The 17,771-nt window shown below is 58.1% G+C and overlaps 1 protein-coding gene across 1 annotated transcript; it reads right to left on the minus strand.

The window, feature by feature from the left end:
• Positions 1-503: 503 nt before the first annotated feature.
• Positions 504-15,022, minus strand: NATD1 (N-acetyltransferase domain containing 1). The gene is made up of 3 exons (XM_017510568.2): positions 14,768-15,022; positions 5,417-5,535; positions 504-4,642 (listed from the first exon to the last, which is right to left on the minus strand). Exons 1-3 carry the CDS (start codon positions 14,871-14,873, stop codon positions 4,526-4,528), a joined length of 342 nt encoding a protein of 113 aa, XP_017366057.1. The 5' UTR covers positions 14,874-15,022; the 3' UTR covers positions 504-4,525.
• Between the last annotated feature and the right edge of the window lie 2,749 nt (positions 15,023-17,771).

A 17,771-nucleotide genomic window follows, 5' to 3' on the forward strand; every position in this document is an offset into this window, starting at 1 on the left:
GGGGTTTTGCCATGTTGGTCAGGCTGATCTCGAACTCCTGACTGACCTTGTGATCTACCCGCCTCGGCCTCCCAAAGTGCTGGGATTGCCGGCATGAGCCACGGTGCCCGGCCAGCCAACAGTTTTCATAACCAGTTCCACTCTTCCCTGACTGATAATGTCCTTGGTAGCGGGAATGACTTCCTAGAAATAGACCCTTAATGCTGGAAATCGGGATTGGTTATCTGCCTGGCTTGGGCTGGAACACAGCCATGACCTCACTGGCAGAGGGGACGTGATACCCTGGAAAATCACAGCATTCAACGGCAAAACTAATCCTCACAATATCACCTATTTAAGTGCCCGGGGTGAAGTGTCTGTCGAAGGCAAAGCCTGGGAGACCAAACGGCTGCAGCCCTTCATTATGTCATGGGGACAGCTGGAGAGGCTGGTGGCTTCTGACCACAATGGAGTCAGAAGTGACAAACCCAGCTCGAGGCATGGACAGAAAACCAGAGAGCATCTTTGATAACCAGAAAAATCTCTTTAATATCGTGTAGCTCTAAGACCAATACAACCGAAAAACCCTAAATCCGACCCTGCAGGTTGCAGTTACGATGCAGGTTGAATTCACAGCCTTGCCGGAACTCTTACATAACATTTAGGGCATTTGATCTGGAAGGAGTGGGACCCTGAGAATCGTAAAAGGATATTTGGGTGGACTTGAGCAAATCCAAGAACCCTGAACTGAGGAAGAGCGGCGTGAGTATATGGTCAGGGGCTCCACGAATATTCCTGCTTACAACCTGGGCTTCACATGTGATTCAGCCTTCTCCACACCAGCCCGGCACTCCTGATTAGCTGCTCGCCTTATGGCTCGAGGCAGGACCCACCACAGCCATGCAGCTGAGTGGCAAAGTTGCTGGAAGTTTTGTTTATTGCTTTCAAGGCCATCTATCACCGCAGGCAGACATGAGAACTCATCACACAAGCTCCACGCCACCAAGAGGACCGGAGCTGGGCTGGTTCCTGGGCCTTTGGATCAGCATGGGCTTTGGTCTGTGACCCCGGACTCTAAGCCTCAGTCCCACCTGTCCAATGGACCTAATAATGGGCATGTCTCAGGGCTGCTGTGAAAACGAAGTGGAGTAAGATTGCAACAGGCCTGGCCATTTCTTTCCTTCTGGGCAGCCACGTAACCCCGAGTGGGAACGAGGGGAAGCTGTCCTCCATCGGGCTGTTCCCTCCCTCGGGGGCTGGGGCAGAATGAGATGTGGCCCTGGGCACAGTGCAAGATTTTCACTTGTTTTAGAAATATTGGCCACAGCTTTCCCCAATGGGCACGTGTCAGCACGAGGCTGGGCCTCAGCTCCCTGCACTGGACCAGGAATCCCAAAGGGAGCCACTTCTTACGGCACAGCAAATCTCCCAGGTGGCATCACTGCCCATTCCTAGGAAACCCCACAAAGCCATGCTGCTTCAGAGCTGGGCTGTGGCCTCAGGGCGCGTTTTACACCTGGAGGTGGTCGGGAACTGCGGTGTGGGGTCTGGGGTCCTGAAGTCCCCGTTATCCTGCGGGAGGACCTCAGCCAAGCCCCAGTGCCACTCAGGGTCTCGCCCTCCACACTGAAGGCTGTGCTGAGGACCAACTGAGAAACCACTAGACACCACCAGGGAGGGAAGCCTGCCTCCCCCTCGCCACCGATTTAAGGCCGGGGCTGACCAACAGGTTGCTTTGGGGGTAGGGACAGTGCGGGGACAGCACTGCACACCAGGCCACACCTCTTATGGAAAAGTTCCTTTGAGACCCGTGGAGGAGCTTGCAGTGAGGAACGGGGCGGTCCAGGAACAAGCTGGGCCCACACCCTGCCACGGGCCTGAGGGAAGGCACAAGTCACTGCCTATGTTGACCTGGCAAGAAAGAGAACCCCACAGGGTGAGGCGGGCAGGAGAGCAGCTCTGTGGGAGACCTCAGGGACCCCGAGCATCCTCTGCCCCACCCTGGCTCTCACCCAGCTGCATAAACCAGCCCCACATGGCGGCATCCTCACCAAGGACTCCCAGGTGACCCAGGACAGGGAGGGGTGAGGCTGGGCTGCCAGGCAGTGTAGCACCAGACGGGATGGGCCGGGGGCTCCGGGGCAGGGTGTCTGTGGAGACCCAACCTGGGGAGATGTGGTTATTGCTCTGCTGAAGACCCTGGGCCAGGCCCCATGAAGCCCTGCCTGGCCCCCGGCGTGAGTCAGCAGTGCTTTAAAGCAGCCCAAGGCGAGGAGGCCCAGGTCACAACAGTGGGAGCTCGGATCAGGTCTCCTCAGAAAGCCCTAGCCTCGGTTCCCAGGCACACGGCCCCCGGTTCAAGTGTTAAGTGTGTTGTGGCTGGACAGATGGAGTCACCTGCTTGAACACGGGGGAGGAATCCCGTTGGAGCAGGAACAGGGTGGGCCAGGCCCATTCCCTCCTGGTCCTCAACATCCATGCTGCCCTCCGAGCCTCCTGTGCGGCCACAGGGACAGCCCTAGCTCAGTGAGTGCCCCCATGGTCATGATAGAGTATGCACTCGAACTTGGGGAGGGACGTGCGGAGGGAGAGGGAGTGACCTTAGAGGGGGAAAGGTGGCCCCCAACCCAGCTGCCCTGGGACAGTAAAGGGAAGGCCCAGGCCTGGCTGCCCATCCTCTGTGCCTACGACCTGTTCCTATACAGCATTGGGCCACCCCAGCCTTGGAGGGGCCTGGGAGCAGCTGAGCCCGCCTCCTGCCAGCTGTGTCTCCCTGGAGGCCCAGGGCCTTCTCCGATCTCTCACACAAGCCCTTTGCAAACTTCCTGGAGGCCAGGACAGGAGCATGTGCCACAGGGCAAGGGGCAGGGATGGGGCGGCTGCTCAGGATGGTGACCCCTGCTGGTCCTCGCTGTGACTCACAGCAGGGGTTTTAAGGAGACTTGGGCTCGGGGACCCCCACCGGCAGGGAGCACATGCAGATTTCCAAGGTCCTGCGGCCTGGCAGGAAGGCCTGAGCTACCATGGCTGGAGAAGGAACGCGAGGTGTCTCAGCGCCGAGACTGGGGCAGCAAGGAGGTGAATGGAAAACGCAACCTCAGGGCAGCCTGCGCCTGCGCGTGGAGTCAAAGGGAGGAGTCACCATGGCAACCAGCGCCCCTGAATGGGGGAGGAGGAAGGCATCAGGGTCCTGGGGTCCTGATCAACCTCTCCCTTTACTGCCCAGAGCCCAGCCTGACACCACCAGAAGCCTGGTGGGGATGCATCACTCCCAAGGGACGTGGTGTTGACTGACAGATGTCTCAGCCCTAAAGGGCCCCTGGCTACAGGGTGGCCCTCCAGCCCCACAGAGGAACAGGGATGAATGTGACCCTTGTTAAAGCTGACACAAGAGGGCAGGACCTGAGCCAGCCCCAGGGGAAGCAAGAGTGCCCCAGAAGGGCTGGTCCCACCAAAGCGTGCTGGTATGTCTCCCAGGCTGCACCCAGGAAGGCTGGGTGGGAGAGGAGCCTGGGCCGGATGGGCAGTGAGTGTGCCCGGCTATGCGCAGCCACAAAAGGACCTGACGACTGGCGGCGCGCAGGAATCCCTGCAGCTGGTATGTTTCCTCCTCTTTGATGCTGAGGGTGGTTTCTGGAGAACAGTTCGCCTCTCTCCCACCCCCAGCTCCAAGGCATCTCCTCAGAGAAGGCCCAGGCAGGTGGCCAAGGCCAGCAAGGGGCGGGACTGCAGCTGCTCAGGCCCTCCTGGAGCTGCTCCAGACAACAGGGATATAGGGGACAGCAGCCCATGGGCACAGGGCCTCGGTATCCTGCAGAACCTACACACAAGAGGCCAAAAAAATATATGGGGGTACCAAGGAGGGGAAAACACCACGGCACAGGCCACCGGCCCGCCCACAGGCTGCATCCTATGCGTTTGTGTGTGTTCACAGGTGTGAATCGCACGTGCGACTGAGCCTGGCCCAGTGCTCAGTCCTTTACTCTCCTGGTCTCTGTCAGGGAGAGCCGCCCCTTTCCGGGGCCCTGCCTGCACCGGGCCTGGGGTCTGAGAAAGGGAAGAGGGCAGTACTGGTGGCAGGCGGGGTCTGGCATTGCCACCCTCAGAAGCCGGCACACGAGGTTTCTTATTGCTCCTCTTGACTCTGGGGCACACCCTTGCAATTGCCAGAAAGAACACAGGCCCAGGAGAGGTGGCAGCAGGAGTCCTGCCTTGGGCCTCCTGATCTCCGAGTGGAGCTAGGCGGGCGGGATGCAGGCTGGCCCTAGCCCCGACGTGCTCCCCGCAGGCCTCCCGTGAAGCCGCTGGTCTCTGCAAAGTGGGAGCTGCGGGGACCACCCGGCCTCCTCTCCGCCTTGGTGACCGGGTCACTGCCCATCATTGATCAGCCGCCTCCAGAAATCTGGATGTGGGCCACAGATGAGTGTCCTTACAAAAATAACTCTGAGTCTGTTCCCAGTGGGAGCAGGTTCCTGAGAGCACGCGGGGCCAGGCAAAGGCCGCGTGGAAGGGTCCGGCAGGGAGCGCTCCCGCCTGCGGGCCAGGGTTACGGCTGCAGGCGCTCCAGGTACTGCGGCAGGGGGTTCTCCTTGACGTACTTCTGGATGTACCAGCAGGTGAGATGGGCCTTCAGGTCCTCCTCCACCACAAAGTCCAGGGCGGCCTGGGAGCAGTGGGGCAGAGAGGAGATTGGTCAGGGCCTACAGCTGGCACCGGGAGGTGGCATCATCTGCTCCCTCCCCAGGCCCCGGCTCCCAGACTGCCCTCCCCCTTTGCCCAGGTCAGTCACTCTCGAGTTTCAGCCTCATCTGGGATGATCCCCACAGACTGGCCCAGTGCACAAGGAAAAAAACACATTACCTCTCCCCAGGGAGGCACAAGCCCTGTGCCCCAGGCAGCAGTGCCCCAGGCAGCACGGAGGGCAAAGGTTGCTTGCAATTCTCCTGGCGGGGTGGGGGTGGAAGAGGGGAAGCCGGCAGAGGGCCCAGCTACGTCCCAGCAGCGGCCCTCAGGGGACTGATGGTCATTCTCCACTCTGGCTGCAACTCCCCTCGTGAAGCCCAAACCTGCTCTCCAGGCAGCCTGGGGTTTGGGATGCAGTGAGGATGAGGGGTTGCGGCCAGAATGGGTGGGAGCCATCCATCGGTTCCACAAGCCTGACTGAGCACTTACTACAGGCCAGGCCTGGGGCCCCAGAACAGAATCAGGTTCCTGTGAAGCACCTGCCACACAGGGGGTGTGTGGGGACCCTGGAGGCTCAGCCATGTCTGAGGCTTGCGGAAGAGGAGCCTGCGCCCAGAAAGGCTGCCACCAGCCACGAGAGGAGCCAGCGCCAAGAACAGGCTGGACTGGCTACCTGGGCCACCATCTCCTCCCACGGCGGGTGGCGGCCCCCATGTCCCCACCCCCACCTGGCCCTGCTGCCTGCCTGCCCTACCTTGGCGAGGTGCTTGGCAATGCCGCGCCCACGGTAGGCATCTGGGACCTCGGTGTGCTGCAGGTCCACAATCCGCTTGCCCACGTACTCATAGAGCAGGACGGCCCGGTCATGACATCCTGGGGGTTGTAGAGACAGGTAAGCCTATGGAGACTCCTATCCGAGCGGACTCAGGCACAGAGGCCGGGGTGGAGAGACAGGCATTTGGAGCCATTCAACTGCTACAGCTGAATCCTGAATAACCTCTCGGTGCCTCAGTTTCCTCATCCATAAAGTGGGGCTGTAATAAAATGTCCTTCAAAGGATGGTTTAGAGGATTGAATGAGCTAACCTCTGTGACACACTGAGAGTAGTGCCCAGAACACTCAAGTCCCACGTGAACCTTTGCTACTGTGTCAGTCCCAGCACCCCAGGGCCCTGCCGCTCCCTCTGTACGCTGGCTCTCTGCATCCCCACCCCACCACAGCCCTGGATCTGGGAGTCCCAGGACCCAGCACTGGACACAGAACAGGGTTCAGCAAATCTGCAATGAAGGCAGAGCACAGAGACAAGAGAGGCAGCGCTGCGCCACGCACAGGATCACCTGCCGGACCCTGCCAGAGACGCAGCGGGCAAGATCAGAGGCCTGTTGACAGGGTCTATGAGAAACGGACACTGGACACGGGAGGCAGCAGCAAACGGGCCTTCACACTCCACCAGGCCTGCAGCTCACCAGCACACCCCAAACTCCTGCTGGGCAAACAATTAACTCAAGTTCTTCCAACCACAGTTTTTAGTGTCTCATCTTTTTGCCCATTTACCCAGCCATCCATCAGCCCACCCATCCATCTACCAAATATTTACTGAGCCCCAGGTACTGTTTCAGATGCTGGGAATGCAGCAACGAACAAGCCAGGCAAGGAGTCCCGTCCTCATGAAAGTAACAGGGAGAAAGGGAGTAGACATGAAAAGCAAGTGGATGTGTAGGATGCCAGGGAATGGGGGCAGGTGGAGACAGAAGGAGAGGGCAAAACCAGTGCAAGGGCTCTGAGGCAGGAGTGGGCCTGAATGAGGGGCAGCTGGAGTGGAGCCGTGAGGGGAAGGGCGGAGGTGATCGATGCGGCAGGGAGGTGATGGGGCAGGTCCCACAGAGCCTCCTAAGCCATCTTAGCTGGGTGCCACCAGAAGGCCTTCAGCAAAAGGACGGATGTGATTCATGACTGCACAGGATCCTGCTGCCACCGTGGGGAGAACCGATGGGGAGGCAGGGAGCCCCGAGGGTGAAGATGGGGCACAGACCAGGGCGGGGCAGCAGGGCTGTGTGGAGCGGGGTTTTGACTGGATGGGGTTTCAAAGCGCACCCAGCAGGATTTGCTGATGGCTCGGATGTGGTCAAGCAGGGAAAGGGGAGTCTACGACTATACTGGGGTTTCCAGCTTCAGGGAGCTCCAAGTGTGTGAAGGAAATGAACAAGCTGGGTGGGGCCGTTAGGGAGGCCCCTCTGAGGAGAAGCCTCCGTAGGGAAGGTGTGCGGGGCACGGCTGGGGCACAGGGCCCCAGGTGGGAAACTCACCACGCTGGCCCTGAAAGACGCTCATCGCCACCCATCTTTCTCCACTCTTTAAAAGCACACCGTGTTTCATGTGTTTTAACTTCAAAATCCCAGAGATCTGCCCTAAAGCCTGTGCTGAGTGGCACGACGGGAAGAGATCCAACCACTTGTCCAGGGCCATGGGAACCGGGGCCAACAGCCGCAAGGGGGCTTTCTGCCCCTCAGTTTCTCCTTTGATTCTCCCCAAGCCTGAGGAGAGTGGCTACAATTCATGTCCCCGTTTCCAGATGAGGAACGACGAGAGCCGGGGATCCAAGTCACACACAGGCCAAGAGGATGCTGGAGCTCAGGCCTGATGGCCCCAAGTCACAGCACTCCTTCTGCTCCAGCGACGCACCTGCTACATCCTGTGCCTCCATCGCCTAGGTACCGCCCTCTGCCCGATGCCCTTTCCCCGTTCCCGCCAGGCCCAGCTGAGGGTTCCCCAGCCCCACTCTGCTCAGGCCTGCAGCCCCCGCCCCCTCCTTGGCCCTGTTGCCTCCTCCTTGTGGGTCTAAATGTCCTTCTGTGGGCTGTGCCCGCCACCCTGGCCAAGGCCCAGCTGTGGCCACTGCCGCCTGTCCGGGCTGCACAGCAAGGGGCGTGGTTCTTGGCTCCCCACCTACTGGGGTTAATTCAACTCATCCAGGACAGGCCAACAGAGGGCAGGAGGTTATTCTGGGACTGACCTGGTCACCAACAGAGCTGCCTACCTACCCTGGCCATTTAATTACCCCAGGCTCACTGAGGGCCTACTATGTCCCTGTAGGGTTTGGGCTGCAGGGCAGGCAGCAGTGAACAAAACCCATGACGCTCTTCCTCATGGAGATCTTTTTTTTTGAGACGGAGTCTGGTTCTGTGCCCAGGCTGGCGTGCAGTGGTGCAATCTCAGTTCACTGCAACCTCCACCTCCCAGGTTCAAGTGATTCTCCTGCCTCAGCTTTCCGAGTAGCTGGGATTATAGGTGCCCACCACCACGCCTGGCTACTTTCTTTATTTTTAATAGAGACAGGGTTTCACCACGCTGGCCAGGCTGGCCTCGAACTCCCAACCTCAGACGATCCACCTGCCTAGGCCTCAGAAAGTGCTGGGATTACAGGCGTGAGCCACTGCGCCCAGCCCAGCATGGACATCTTATCTACTTATTACACAATAGTATCATTATAAATAATACAGGGGCTGGGCACGGTGGCTCGTGCCTGTAATCCCAGCACTTTAGGAGGCAGAGGCAGGAGGATCGCATGAGCCCGAGGGCTCAAGACCACCCTGGGCAACATGGTGACCCAGACTCTACAAAAATAAAAATTAAAATGTTGGCCAGGCATGGTGGCTCACTCCTGTAATCCTAGCACTTTGGGAGGCCAAGGCGGGTAGATCACCTGAGGTCAGGAGTTCGATACCAGCCTGGCCAACATGGTGAAACCCCATCTCTACAAAAATACAAAAATTAGGCCGGGTGCGGTGGCTCAAGCCTGTAATCCCAGCACTTTGGGAGGCCGAGGCGGGTGGATCACGAGGTCAAGAGATCGAGACCATCCTGGTCAACATGGTGAAACCCCATCTCTACTAAAAATACAAAAAATTAGCTGGGCGTGGTGATGCGTGCCTGTAATCCCAGCTACTCAGGAGGCTGAGGCAGGAGAATTGCCTGAACCCAGGAGGCGGAGGTTGCGGTGAGCCGAGATCGCGCCATTGCACTCCAGCCTGGGTAACATGAGTGAAACTCGGTCTCAAAAAAAAAAATTAGCTGGGCGTGGTAGTGGGTGCTTGCAATCCCAGCTACTTGAAACGCTGAGGCAGGGGAATCACCTGAACCCGGGAGGCAGAGGTTGCAGTGAGCCAAGACCACACCATTGCACTCCAGCCTGGGCTATAAGAGCAAAACTCCATCTCCAAAAAAAAAAAAAAAGTTACCCAAGCATGGTACACAACTGTGGGCCCAGCTATTTGGGAGGCTGAGGCAGGAGGATCACTTGAACTCAGGTGTTCGAGGCTGCAGCGAGACATGATTGTATCACTGCACTCTAGCCTGGGTGACAGGCCCCGTCTCTAAATAAATACATACATCAATGAGGGCACACAGGTGACAAGCTGACACATGCCAAGGATCATTACACATCAGAAAAGGGGTGTGTGGGGAGGGGCAGGGCTGCCACCGTAAAGAGGGCATACAGAGACCCCATAGGACACACGAGGTATGAGCTGTCCACTGGCGAGAAGAGCAAGTGCAAAGGCCCTGGGGTAGAAGTTGCCGAGGCAGGAGAATTGCTTGAACCCAGGAGGCGGAGGTTGTAGTGAGCTGAGATCATGCCACTACACTCCAGCCTGGGCAAGCAGGGAGGTGAACACAAGGAGCCTGGCAGGCTCATTAGTGCTCCTCTGTGCAGGCCCCAATCAGCGTTTCTGGAGTAGCCACCTGGGCGATGGATGGGCCTGACCCTGGGAGGCCTCAGAACTTCTCTGCTTCCCGTTGGCTCTCAGTGGTCACACAGCTCAGCCACCACCATATTCCAGGTACCCAGCTCCGGGTAGACACCCAAGAAATATCTGTCCAACTAAAACAATTGCTGTTCTGTCTCTGCCAGACACACACTGGGGCCCTGCGGCAGACCTGTGGACAACTGGCTGGACCAGCATGCTGGCCTTCCCACAGCTGGGCCTGCGCCTCGGGCCGTGGCTCCCGGGAGATAGCAGGACAGGAATGGTGGTGGCCCAAGTGTGTGCAGCCCCAGCACGGGGCAGGCTTGTGCTCTGCTCTCTCCACAGCGATCCTCACGACCATCCCATTAAACAGGTAGGATTCCCACAGCTCCATGTATGCAGATGGGGAAACTGAGGCCCAGGAGGGAGGAGGGTGGTGCTGATCATCTCAGGACAGGTGAGGTCTCTGGGGCAGAGAGGTGTCAGGACTGGCTTAAGATCACCTTAGGCTGACGTTTGGGCTCACCTGGAATGAGAGTCACGGAGGTGCGTGGAGTTGACTGGGGATGGGGCTGAGTCAAAGGAGACTCTTCAGGCTGAAAGGGGAACAGAGGGCGTCTGGGGTGGCCAGGACGGTGGCGGGGCTGCATGTGTGGAAAAGACCGAGTTTAAAGGGACACCCTACATGGGCCAGATCACACAGCACTGTGCCGGTGAGGAGCCAGGCTCCTGGGTAGCAACCTCAGAGTACCTGGCCAGGGCCTGAACCCTACCTTGGAGGGCCTCAAAGGCCCCCAGTCACAAGTGTCTACACCCATGACACGTCCCACAAACGCAATCCCGGTCCTTGCACTCAACCCCTCGTCCTGCCCCAAACCTGCCTGGAGATCCCAGGAAATGCCCAAGTCCCCAAAGCTTGAGCCAAGGTCCTCGGCTCCTTCTCGCCTTGCGTTTCTCATCTGACCTGACCCTCGGCAGGGTGGTAGCCACAGCTTTCCGAACATGCCTGGGGTCCAGCTGCCTCTCTGGCCTCTCTGCCTTGGTGGCTGTGCCCCTGCCCGCCACCTTTCTGCCCAAGGCCTCCAGAGGCCCTTCCTCCTCATTCCAGTGAGCCCAAACATCACCTGCCCAGAGGCCTCCCCTGGCTGCCCGCAGCCCACATGATGGGGCAGCAGGACACCAGGGCAGCACTGTCAGCCACGCTCTCGCTTCTGGGCACCGTGGATCCTGCTGTCTCAGCTCACAGTGACACGGGCACAGCCTCCCACCTCCGGGCTAGGCTCTAAGAGCTGCCGAGAGCTCCAGACCTCAGACTAGCACAGGGGTCAGTACTTGTCACGTGGGAGCCACAGGAGCAAGCCAAGGGCAGGGCAGGACCCTCAGTTCCAGTCGTAACCCTGCCAGATGATCTCAGGCCAGTCCCGACACCTCTCTGCCCCAGAGACCTCACCTGTCCCAGGACGATCACCCACCACCCTCTTCCCTCCTGGGCCTGACAACCCCACCAATGTCATGGACTGTGACTGGTCTGAGAAAAGTTAAAGCTACTCTGCTCGTGGGGGACCCATCCCTGGGTCTCTGCACCCCCATGTTCTCTCTGCCCCTCCCCAACCTCAGGACCAAAGGGGTCCTGGCAAGTTGTCAGCGGAGGCGATCACGGAGAAAGACCAAAGCTTGCAGGTCAGGAAGAGAGACAGGACCCCTGGGAGACGTGGAGTTTGCGGAAGGTGCTGACCTCTGCCTTCTCCACTCAGCCCACACCAACCCCTCAAGGAGAGCTGGCGGATCAAAACGCCAATGTACAGATGGGGAAACCGAGGCAGACAAGAGGCAGAGCCCAGGCTCCCGGAGCCGTGGCACTGAACAAGGACAAGCAGACACCCTGGCCGGCTTTTCCGGCACTCCATAAGCATGGTCTGGATCAGGGAGGGGCCACATGTTGATGGCTCACTGGTGGGTGAGGCAGAGGTGACTGTAAGCCTGGAGAAGCTCAACCATAGATCCTTCCCCTCCCCACGGGACCCTGGTCCAGCCTAGCCCGACACAGCCAGGGGCTTCACATATACTGGGACTGTGATCTGAGCACCCCACAAGACCCGGGGCTGCGGTCTCAGCTCCACTGCATCCAGGGTGCTGAGCGAGGCCAGAGGCAGCAGCTGACTTTCTGGGGCCTCAGTCCGCCTGTCTGCAAAATGGGGGTTAGGGAGGATGCAGAAAGTTCCAGGGTTCCGCAACCCTCAACTGACCCTTCCCTTGCAGCAAGTGGGATACTCAGCCCTGCCTGGAAGGTGACGGTCTCTTCCAGTTGCCTCCAACCTTTGGAAACCATCCTCAGATGGAGGCTGGGGCTTGATTCTGGCTTAGCTGCCTACAGGCTGTGTGCCTTAGTTTCCCCATCTACAAAGTGATGACAAGCTTGCATTTCAGAACTGGGAAGGGGAGTCAGACAAGCCTGAGCTCAAGCCGTCTGTCATCACCCATCAGCAAGTCACAGCCACGCTTCCTTCCACATCTGTTCAGGATCTCAATGGCTTGCCCACGCCTGTTTGCACCTCCTGCACTAGGAAAGCAGGTCCCTACTCTGTCCTGGCCCCCCGAGTTTGCTCCCCTTAGAGCCGCCAGAGGGAGCTGGCGCATCCCCTCTGTCCTCCACCAGGCACCTCCTGGGTGCCTCAGAGTCAAAGCCAAGCCCACAGGACGCTGGCTTCCAGGCCCTGCACCACCTGCCCCCATGACTCCTACCTGCCCTGCACACACCAGCCGCCGCAGAGCCTTTGCTCTTGCTGTTCCCTCCACTTGAACACTCTTCCCTGTTGTAACGCCATCTCTTGCCCCTTCAGGTCTTCACTTAAATGCCACCCTCCAGGGAGGAGCCTTCCTGAACACACGATTCTAAACAGCAGCCCCACCCCCACGCAGCCTCCCCTCTGGCCGCTGCACCTTTCATGAGAGTCCTTGTTTTCTAGGACATGTTAAAACTGACTCTATTTCTTGTCCATTTCCCTCTCTAAACTGTTAGGCCCACAAGACCCCAACACCTGAAGGAGGGCTTGGCACATGTAGGCACTCAAGAAATACTTATGGGGTGAATCTCAGCATTTCCACCTCTGTGGTGCAAGACTTTGGGCAAGTCCTTTTACTTCCCCATGCCTCGGTCTCCCCATCTGTATATGGGCAATGCAGTTTTCCCTCTCCGTGTACTGTGTGGCTATAGAATAAAGTGACTCCGGGTGCACAGGACCTCCTAGAACACTGTAAGTGCTTAATCAACAAAGCTGTTCAAACGTTTTCCCTCACTCAGAACCAGAGTTCGCAGGAAGAGAATCAGTCTAGCTCTGCCACGTGGTCAGCCCAGGCACACTCTTGCACCAGGAGCCCGGGACTACCTGACCCCTTAGCCTCGGGGTTCGTATCTCTCAGTGGGCACAACAGTGCCACCCTCCAGGCTTGCCTTACAGGTCAGGAATGATGCCGCAGCCTGTTCCCCTCCCCGGCTCAGGGAGGCCCGGGCCCAGACTCAGACAACCCCTCTCTGGCCCTAAGACACACACCCAAACCCAGTATGGCCAGGGTGCCCAGAGGAGGCCCTCCCTGTGCTGCACAGCCTCTCCCTTGGGGGCCTCTGGCCTCCCTCTTCTTTCTACCCTGGGCTTGGCTGGGGAGGATCCCCAGCCACATCTGTAGTCAGCCATCTGGGTAGTAAGTTCCAGAAGGGGGCAAGTTTAGAAACATGGCTGGGCATGTCCAGCTCTGACCACTGCCAGCTCTGGAGGACTGTCCTTTGGCTGTACCCACTTGGAAGCGAAAGAACAAAAACCCAAACATTTCCTCTCTTCTTTCTGTCCCTGAGCGTAATGATGGGATTCCCGAGTCCCCAAGGGAACCAGAGGCTGCTCTGGAACCTCAGAAAAGAGGATTTGAAAGCCATGAGGCTGTCTCCCTGAGTGGCCAGGGCCCGGGTGTCACGGCCAGCTGAGCCCGCCGGCACCACAGCAGTAGCAGCCTCTGCCTGGTGGTGTAGGGTCCGCTGGGCCAACGCTGAAGTTCTGGCTGATGCAGGGCAATCACTTCCTGAGGTCCCTAGCCTCGGCTTACACATCTATAACATCGGGCGAGTGTCACAACAGTGTCAGGATATTGTGACAGCCCCATCCACGAGGCTGTAATGGGGCCTGGCTTGACACTCAGTACCTTCCACATGGCATCAGAGATCTGGCAGAGGCCCCTCCTGGCTGAAGCCACGTGCCGGTCGCAAGAGCCCCACCGTTCAGGGAGTCAGACCAGTCAGGATGCCATCCCAGCTCTGCCCCAACTCTCGGCCTGACCTCTGGCAAGTCCTTCCCTTTCCTGGCCTTCCACCTTCCCTTCTTGAAAACGGGCACAGTGGCCTCTAAGGGCCGGTCCAGCTTGGACATTCCCACTGGGGCGGGCTGGGCCACAGTGGGTAAAGGTCCCCGTTTTGGTAGTTCTATTTCCTACCTGTCTGACCTCCTGGGGGGATGGGCTAGTCCAAACTTCTCTACACTAAAGGAGGACTTGACCTTGCTTTCTGGCTCCATGAATCACGATCGGCCCACATTTACCAGCACTTACTAGTGCCCCATGAGCCGGTCTGATCCTTTACATTTCTTACAGTGTTTCATCCTTACAACTCACCAGTGGGATGTGCACTGGTGCTATTCTCATTGCAGAGAGGGAGAAACTGAGGCACACGGAAGTGACGCAAATGGCCAGTCCCAGAGCCGCTGAAGTCTGATAGTGAGAGCCATTCGCCCCCCACCCCACCCGCCACGGGGCCAAAAGCCCCTTTCGCGGTCAGCCCCAAGTCCGCAGGGAGGATTCTTCCAATCTCTCCAGTATAGAAAGACTAAGGGTCCCGGGGCAGCAAGAAGCCATATGACACCCATGGAAGGGGACAGGTGACGGCTGAACAGCTTGCCAGGATATCAAACAGCAGCTCTCAGTGGGTGCCCAACAGCGGTGAACAACTGGGCCTGAGCAGGTGCGGGTCCCCTGCGGCTGAGACGGGGGACCCGCGCTGCCCCAGCTCCTGCCTCTGCTTTTCCAGAGGCCCGTCCGCCCTGGCCCCTGCTCTCAGGGGAAGTCCGCCCCTGCCCAGCCCGTTCCCGTTCCCGGAGCGCCGGCCGCGCCCCCACCTGGCCCCGAGCGCAACCCGGCCCGCGCCCAGAGCTCCGGCCGCCCGGGACCACCCCGCAGCGCGCGCTCGCAACAGCCCTCCCAGGAGGCTAGCCGGGGCCGGGCCGGGGGCGCGCAGGGAACTGGCGCCCAGCTAGGGGGCGGCCCCGGCGGGCCCCGCTCGCTCGCACACAAAAGGTGGGGGCGGGCCGGGGCAGCGTTACCGTTGAGCCGGACGGTGAACTGGCGGCGCCGGCGGTCGTGCTCCACGCGGATGGGGCAGCCCTGCTCCAGCGCGCCCAGCGGCACGGCGGCCGCCGAGTGCGCCATCTGCGCGCGCGGCTGCGGCGCGGGGACCCGGGTGGCGCCGGCGGGGGCCTGGGCGCGCGGGGAGGCTCGGGCGCGCGGCGGGGCTCGGGCGCGGGCGCGGGCGGCGGGCGGCGGGCTGGTTCGGGCCTGGGAGACCGCAGGCGGCGGCGCCGAAACTGACACTCGGCGGCGGCAGCAGCAACAAAAAGGAGGGGGGGGCCAGGAAATCAGCTGTGAGGTCACGTGCGGCGCGCAGCCAGTGGGCGCGCGGCCTTTTTGTTTTGATACATTCCAGTCAGCTCTTAAAGGGGCCGCGTTCGGCTCGCAGCCCCAAACAAAACAACACGGGCCGCTGCAGGGCCGAGCTGCTTTTCCCTCTTGCGTTTCTCCCACGTGCAACTTTGGGGCCACCACAAGGACCGTTCTAAAAAAGACGTAACAACCTGTGTGGAAATTCTAATCGTTCCCAAGACAGCCACCATTTATTAAGCGCTTGCTGTGTGCACGGCCTGTGTATCGCAAAGCCCTGGCGTGCAGAAAGCGCTCAGTGAACACTGCGCTGAGATGTAGTACCACAGCCTGAGCGATAGATACGCTTGACTCCGTTTTACAGATGAGCAAATAGAGATCTAAGGCAGTGAAAGACATGCATAAGTTCTCACGCAGCTGGAGACCTGGGGCAATTGGTACTAGGAGTGCGCACCCACCCGTGTTTACACCCACCCCTGTGCGCAGCCTAGGCTACTGGGGAGGAATTGTCCCTTGAAGCCTTGCTTGGGATAGGAGTCAAACGCCACCTCTCCCAAAGAGGCAGAAATGTAGGGAGAGGCCTTGGGGATCCCTGGATCCAGTTTACAGATGGAGAAGCTCAGTCCCAGAAAGGGGCAGGGACTTGCTTAAAGACACGCAGGACTTGCCGGACGCGGTGGCTCAAGCCTGTAATCCCAGCACTTTGGGAGGCCGAGGCGGGTGGATCACGAGGTCAAGAGATCGAGACCATCCTGGTCAACATGGTGAAACCCCGTCTCTACTAAAAACACAAAAAATCAGCTGGGCATGGTGGCGCGTGCCTGTAATCCCAGCTACTCAGGAGGCTGTGGCAGGAGAATTGCCTGAACCCAGGAGGCGGAGGTTGCGGTGAGCCGAGATCGTGCCATTGCACTCCAGCCTGGGTAACAAGAGCGAAACTCCGTCTCAAAAACAAACAAACAAACAAACAAACAAAAAAGACACGCAGGACTCTTGGGGCTGAGACTTATTTGAAAGGCGAAGTAATTAGGCTCCACAAGGTTCAACCTCAGATCCAAGACCTCCCCTCTTGCTCATACCTGAAGCTGCACTCTTGCTGTCCATAGCTGTGCAGTGAATCACACAGGTAACTTTTTTTAATTTTAATTTTTGTGACATGGAGTCTCACCCTGTCGCCCAGGCTGGAGTACAGCGGCACGATCTCGGCTCACTGCAGCCTCCTTCTCCCGGGTTCAAGCTATTCTCCTGCCTCAGCCGCTCAAGTAGCTGGGACGACAGGCCTGCGCCACCACGCCCGGCTAATTTTTGTATTTTTAGTAGAGATGGGGTTTCGCTATGTTGGCCAGGCTGGTTTAGAACTTCCAACCTCAGGTGGATCCGCCGTGGCCTCCCAAAGGGCTGGGATTACAGGCATGAGCCACCACACCCAGCCCAATATGTACTTTTAATGTCCAGTTTCTTTTGCTCAATATTTTCTGTGAGATTCATCCCTGTGGTTGCATCTTTTTCACCTCTGAGTAATTATTCCATTGTCTTGACAGAAAAACCCAAACCCTAAAATAATTGAAGAGCTTATTCTGAGCCAAATATGAGTGACTGGCCCAGGACACGGCCTCAAGAGGTCCCGAGAACATGTGCCCAAGGTGTTTGGGTTATAGCTTCTTTTTGTACATTTTAGGGAGACAGAAGTTACAGGCAAACACCTAATACATGTAAGGTATACATTGGTTCGGCCATCCAGAAGGTGGTGAGGGCTTACGAGTCATAGATGTGTTCAAATATTTTATTTTTTCTTTCTTTTTTTAAAAAATTTTTTAATTTTTGAAATGGAGTCTCACTGTGCCACCCAGGCTGGAGTGCAGTGGCGCGATCTCGGCTCACTGCGACCTCTGCCTCGGAGTAGCTGAGACTACAGGCCCTCGCGGCCATGCCTGGCTGATTTCTTTTATTTTAGTAGAGACCGGGTTTCACCGTGTTGCCCAGGCTGGTCTCGAACTCCTGAGCTCAGGAAATCCGCCCGCCTCAGCCTCCCAAAGTGCTGGGATTACAGGCGTGAGCCACCGGGCCCGGCCAAATATTTTTTTGAAACAGGGTCTCTGTCACCCACATTGGAGTGCAGTGGCGCCATCTTGGCCCACTGCCACCTCTGCCTACCTGGCTCAAGCCATTTCTTTGTCAGATGTATTTACTGAGAATATCCTCTGATCCTCCCACCTCAGCCTCCCAAGTAGCTGGGACCACTGGCATAGGCCACCACACCCAGCTAATTTTTTGTATTTCTTGGAGAGATGGGCTTTCACCATGTTGCTCACGCTCAGACGATCCACCTGCCTCGACCTCTTAAAGTTCTGGGATCATGGGCGAGAGACGCCTGCCCTGCCGATTCAAAGATGTTCAGATTGGCCGTTGGTTGAAAGAGTTAAGCTTTGCCCAAAGAGTTGATGTCAGAAAGAAATACTTGAGTTAAGATAAGGGGGGTTGTGGAAGCCAGGGTTCTTATTATGCAGATGAAGCCTCTGAGTAGCAGGCTTCAGAAAGAATAGATGGTAAATGTCTCTTTTAGGACTTTAAAAGATGTCAGACTCTTAGTCAAATCTCTCCTAGATTAGGAAAAGGCCTAGAAGGAGATTCTCCACAGAATGCCAATTTCCCCCATGAAAAATGGCTTTG

Source organism: Cebus imitator, unplaced genomic scaffold (assembly GCF_001604975.1).
Source record: "Cebus imitator isolate Cc_AM_T3 unplaced genomic scaffold, Cebus_imitator-1.0 Scaffold441, whole genome shotgun sequence".
In the NCBI taxonomy this organism is placed as follows: Eukaryota; Metazoa; Chordata; class Mammalia; order Primates; family Cebidae; genus Cebus; species Cebus imitator.

Coding starts and splice junctions, on each gene's coding strand:
- NATD1 (XM_017510568.2), bottom strand. CDS start 14,873: ATGGCGCACTCGGCGGCCGCCGTGCCGCTGGGCGCGCTGGAGCAGGGC. Junction 5,536..14,767: donor GTTCACCGTCCGGCTCAACG/GTAACGCTGCCC, acceptor TACAACCCCCAG/GATGTCATGACCGGGCCGTC. Junction 4,643..5,416: donor TTGCCAAGCACCTCGCCAAG/GTAGGGCAGGCA, acceptor CACTGCTCCCAG/GCCGCCCTGGACTTTGTGGT.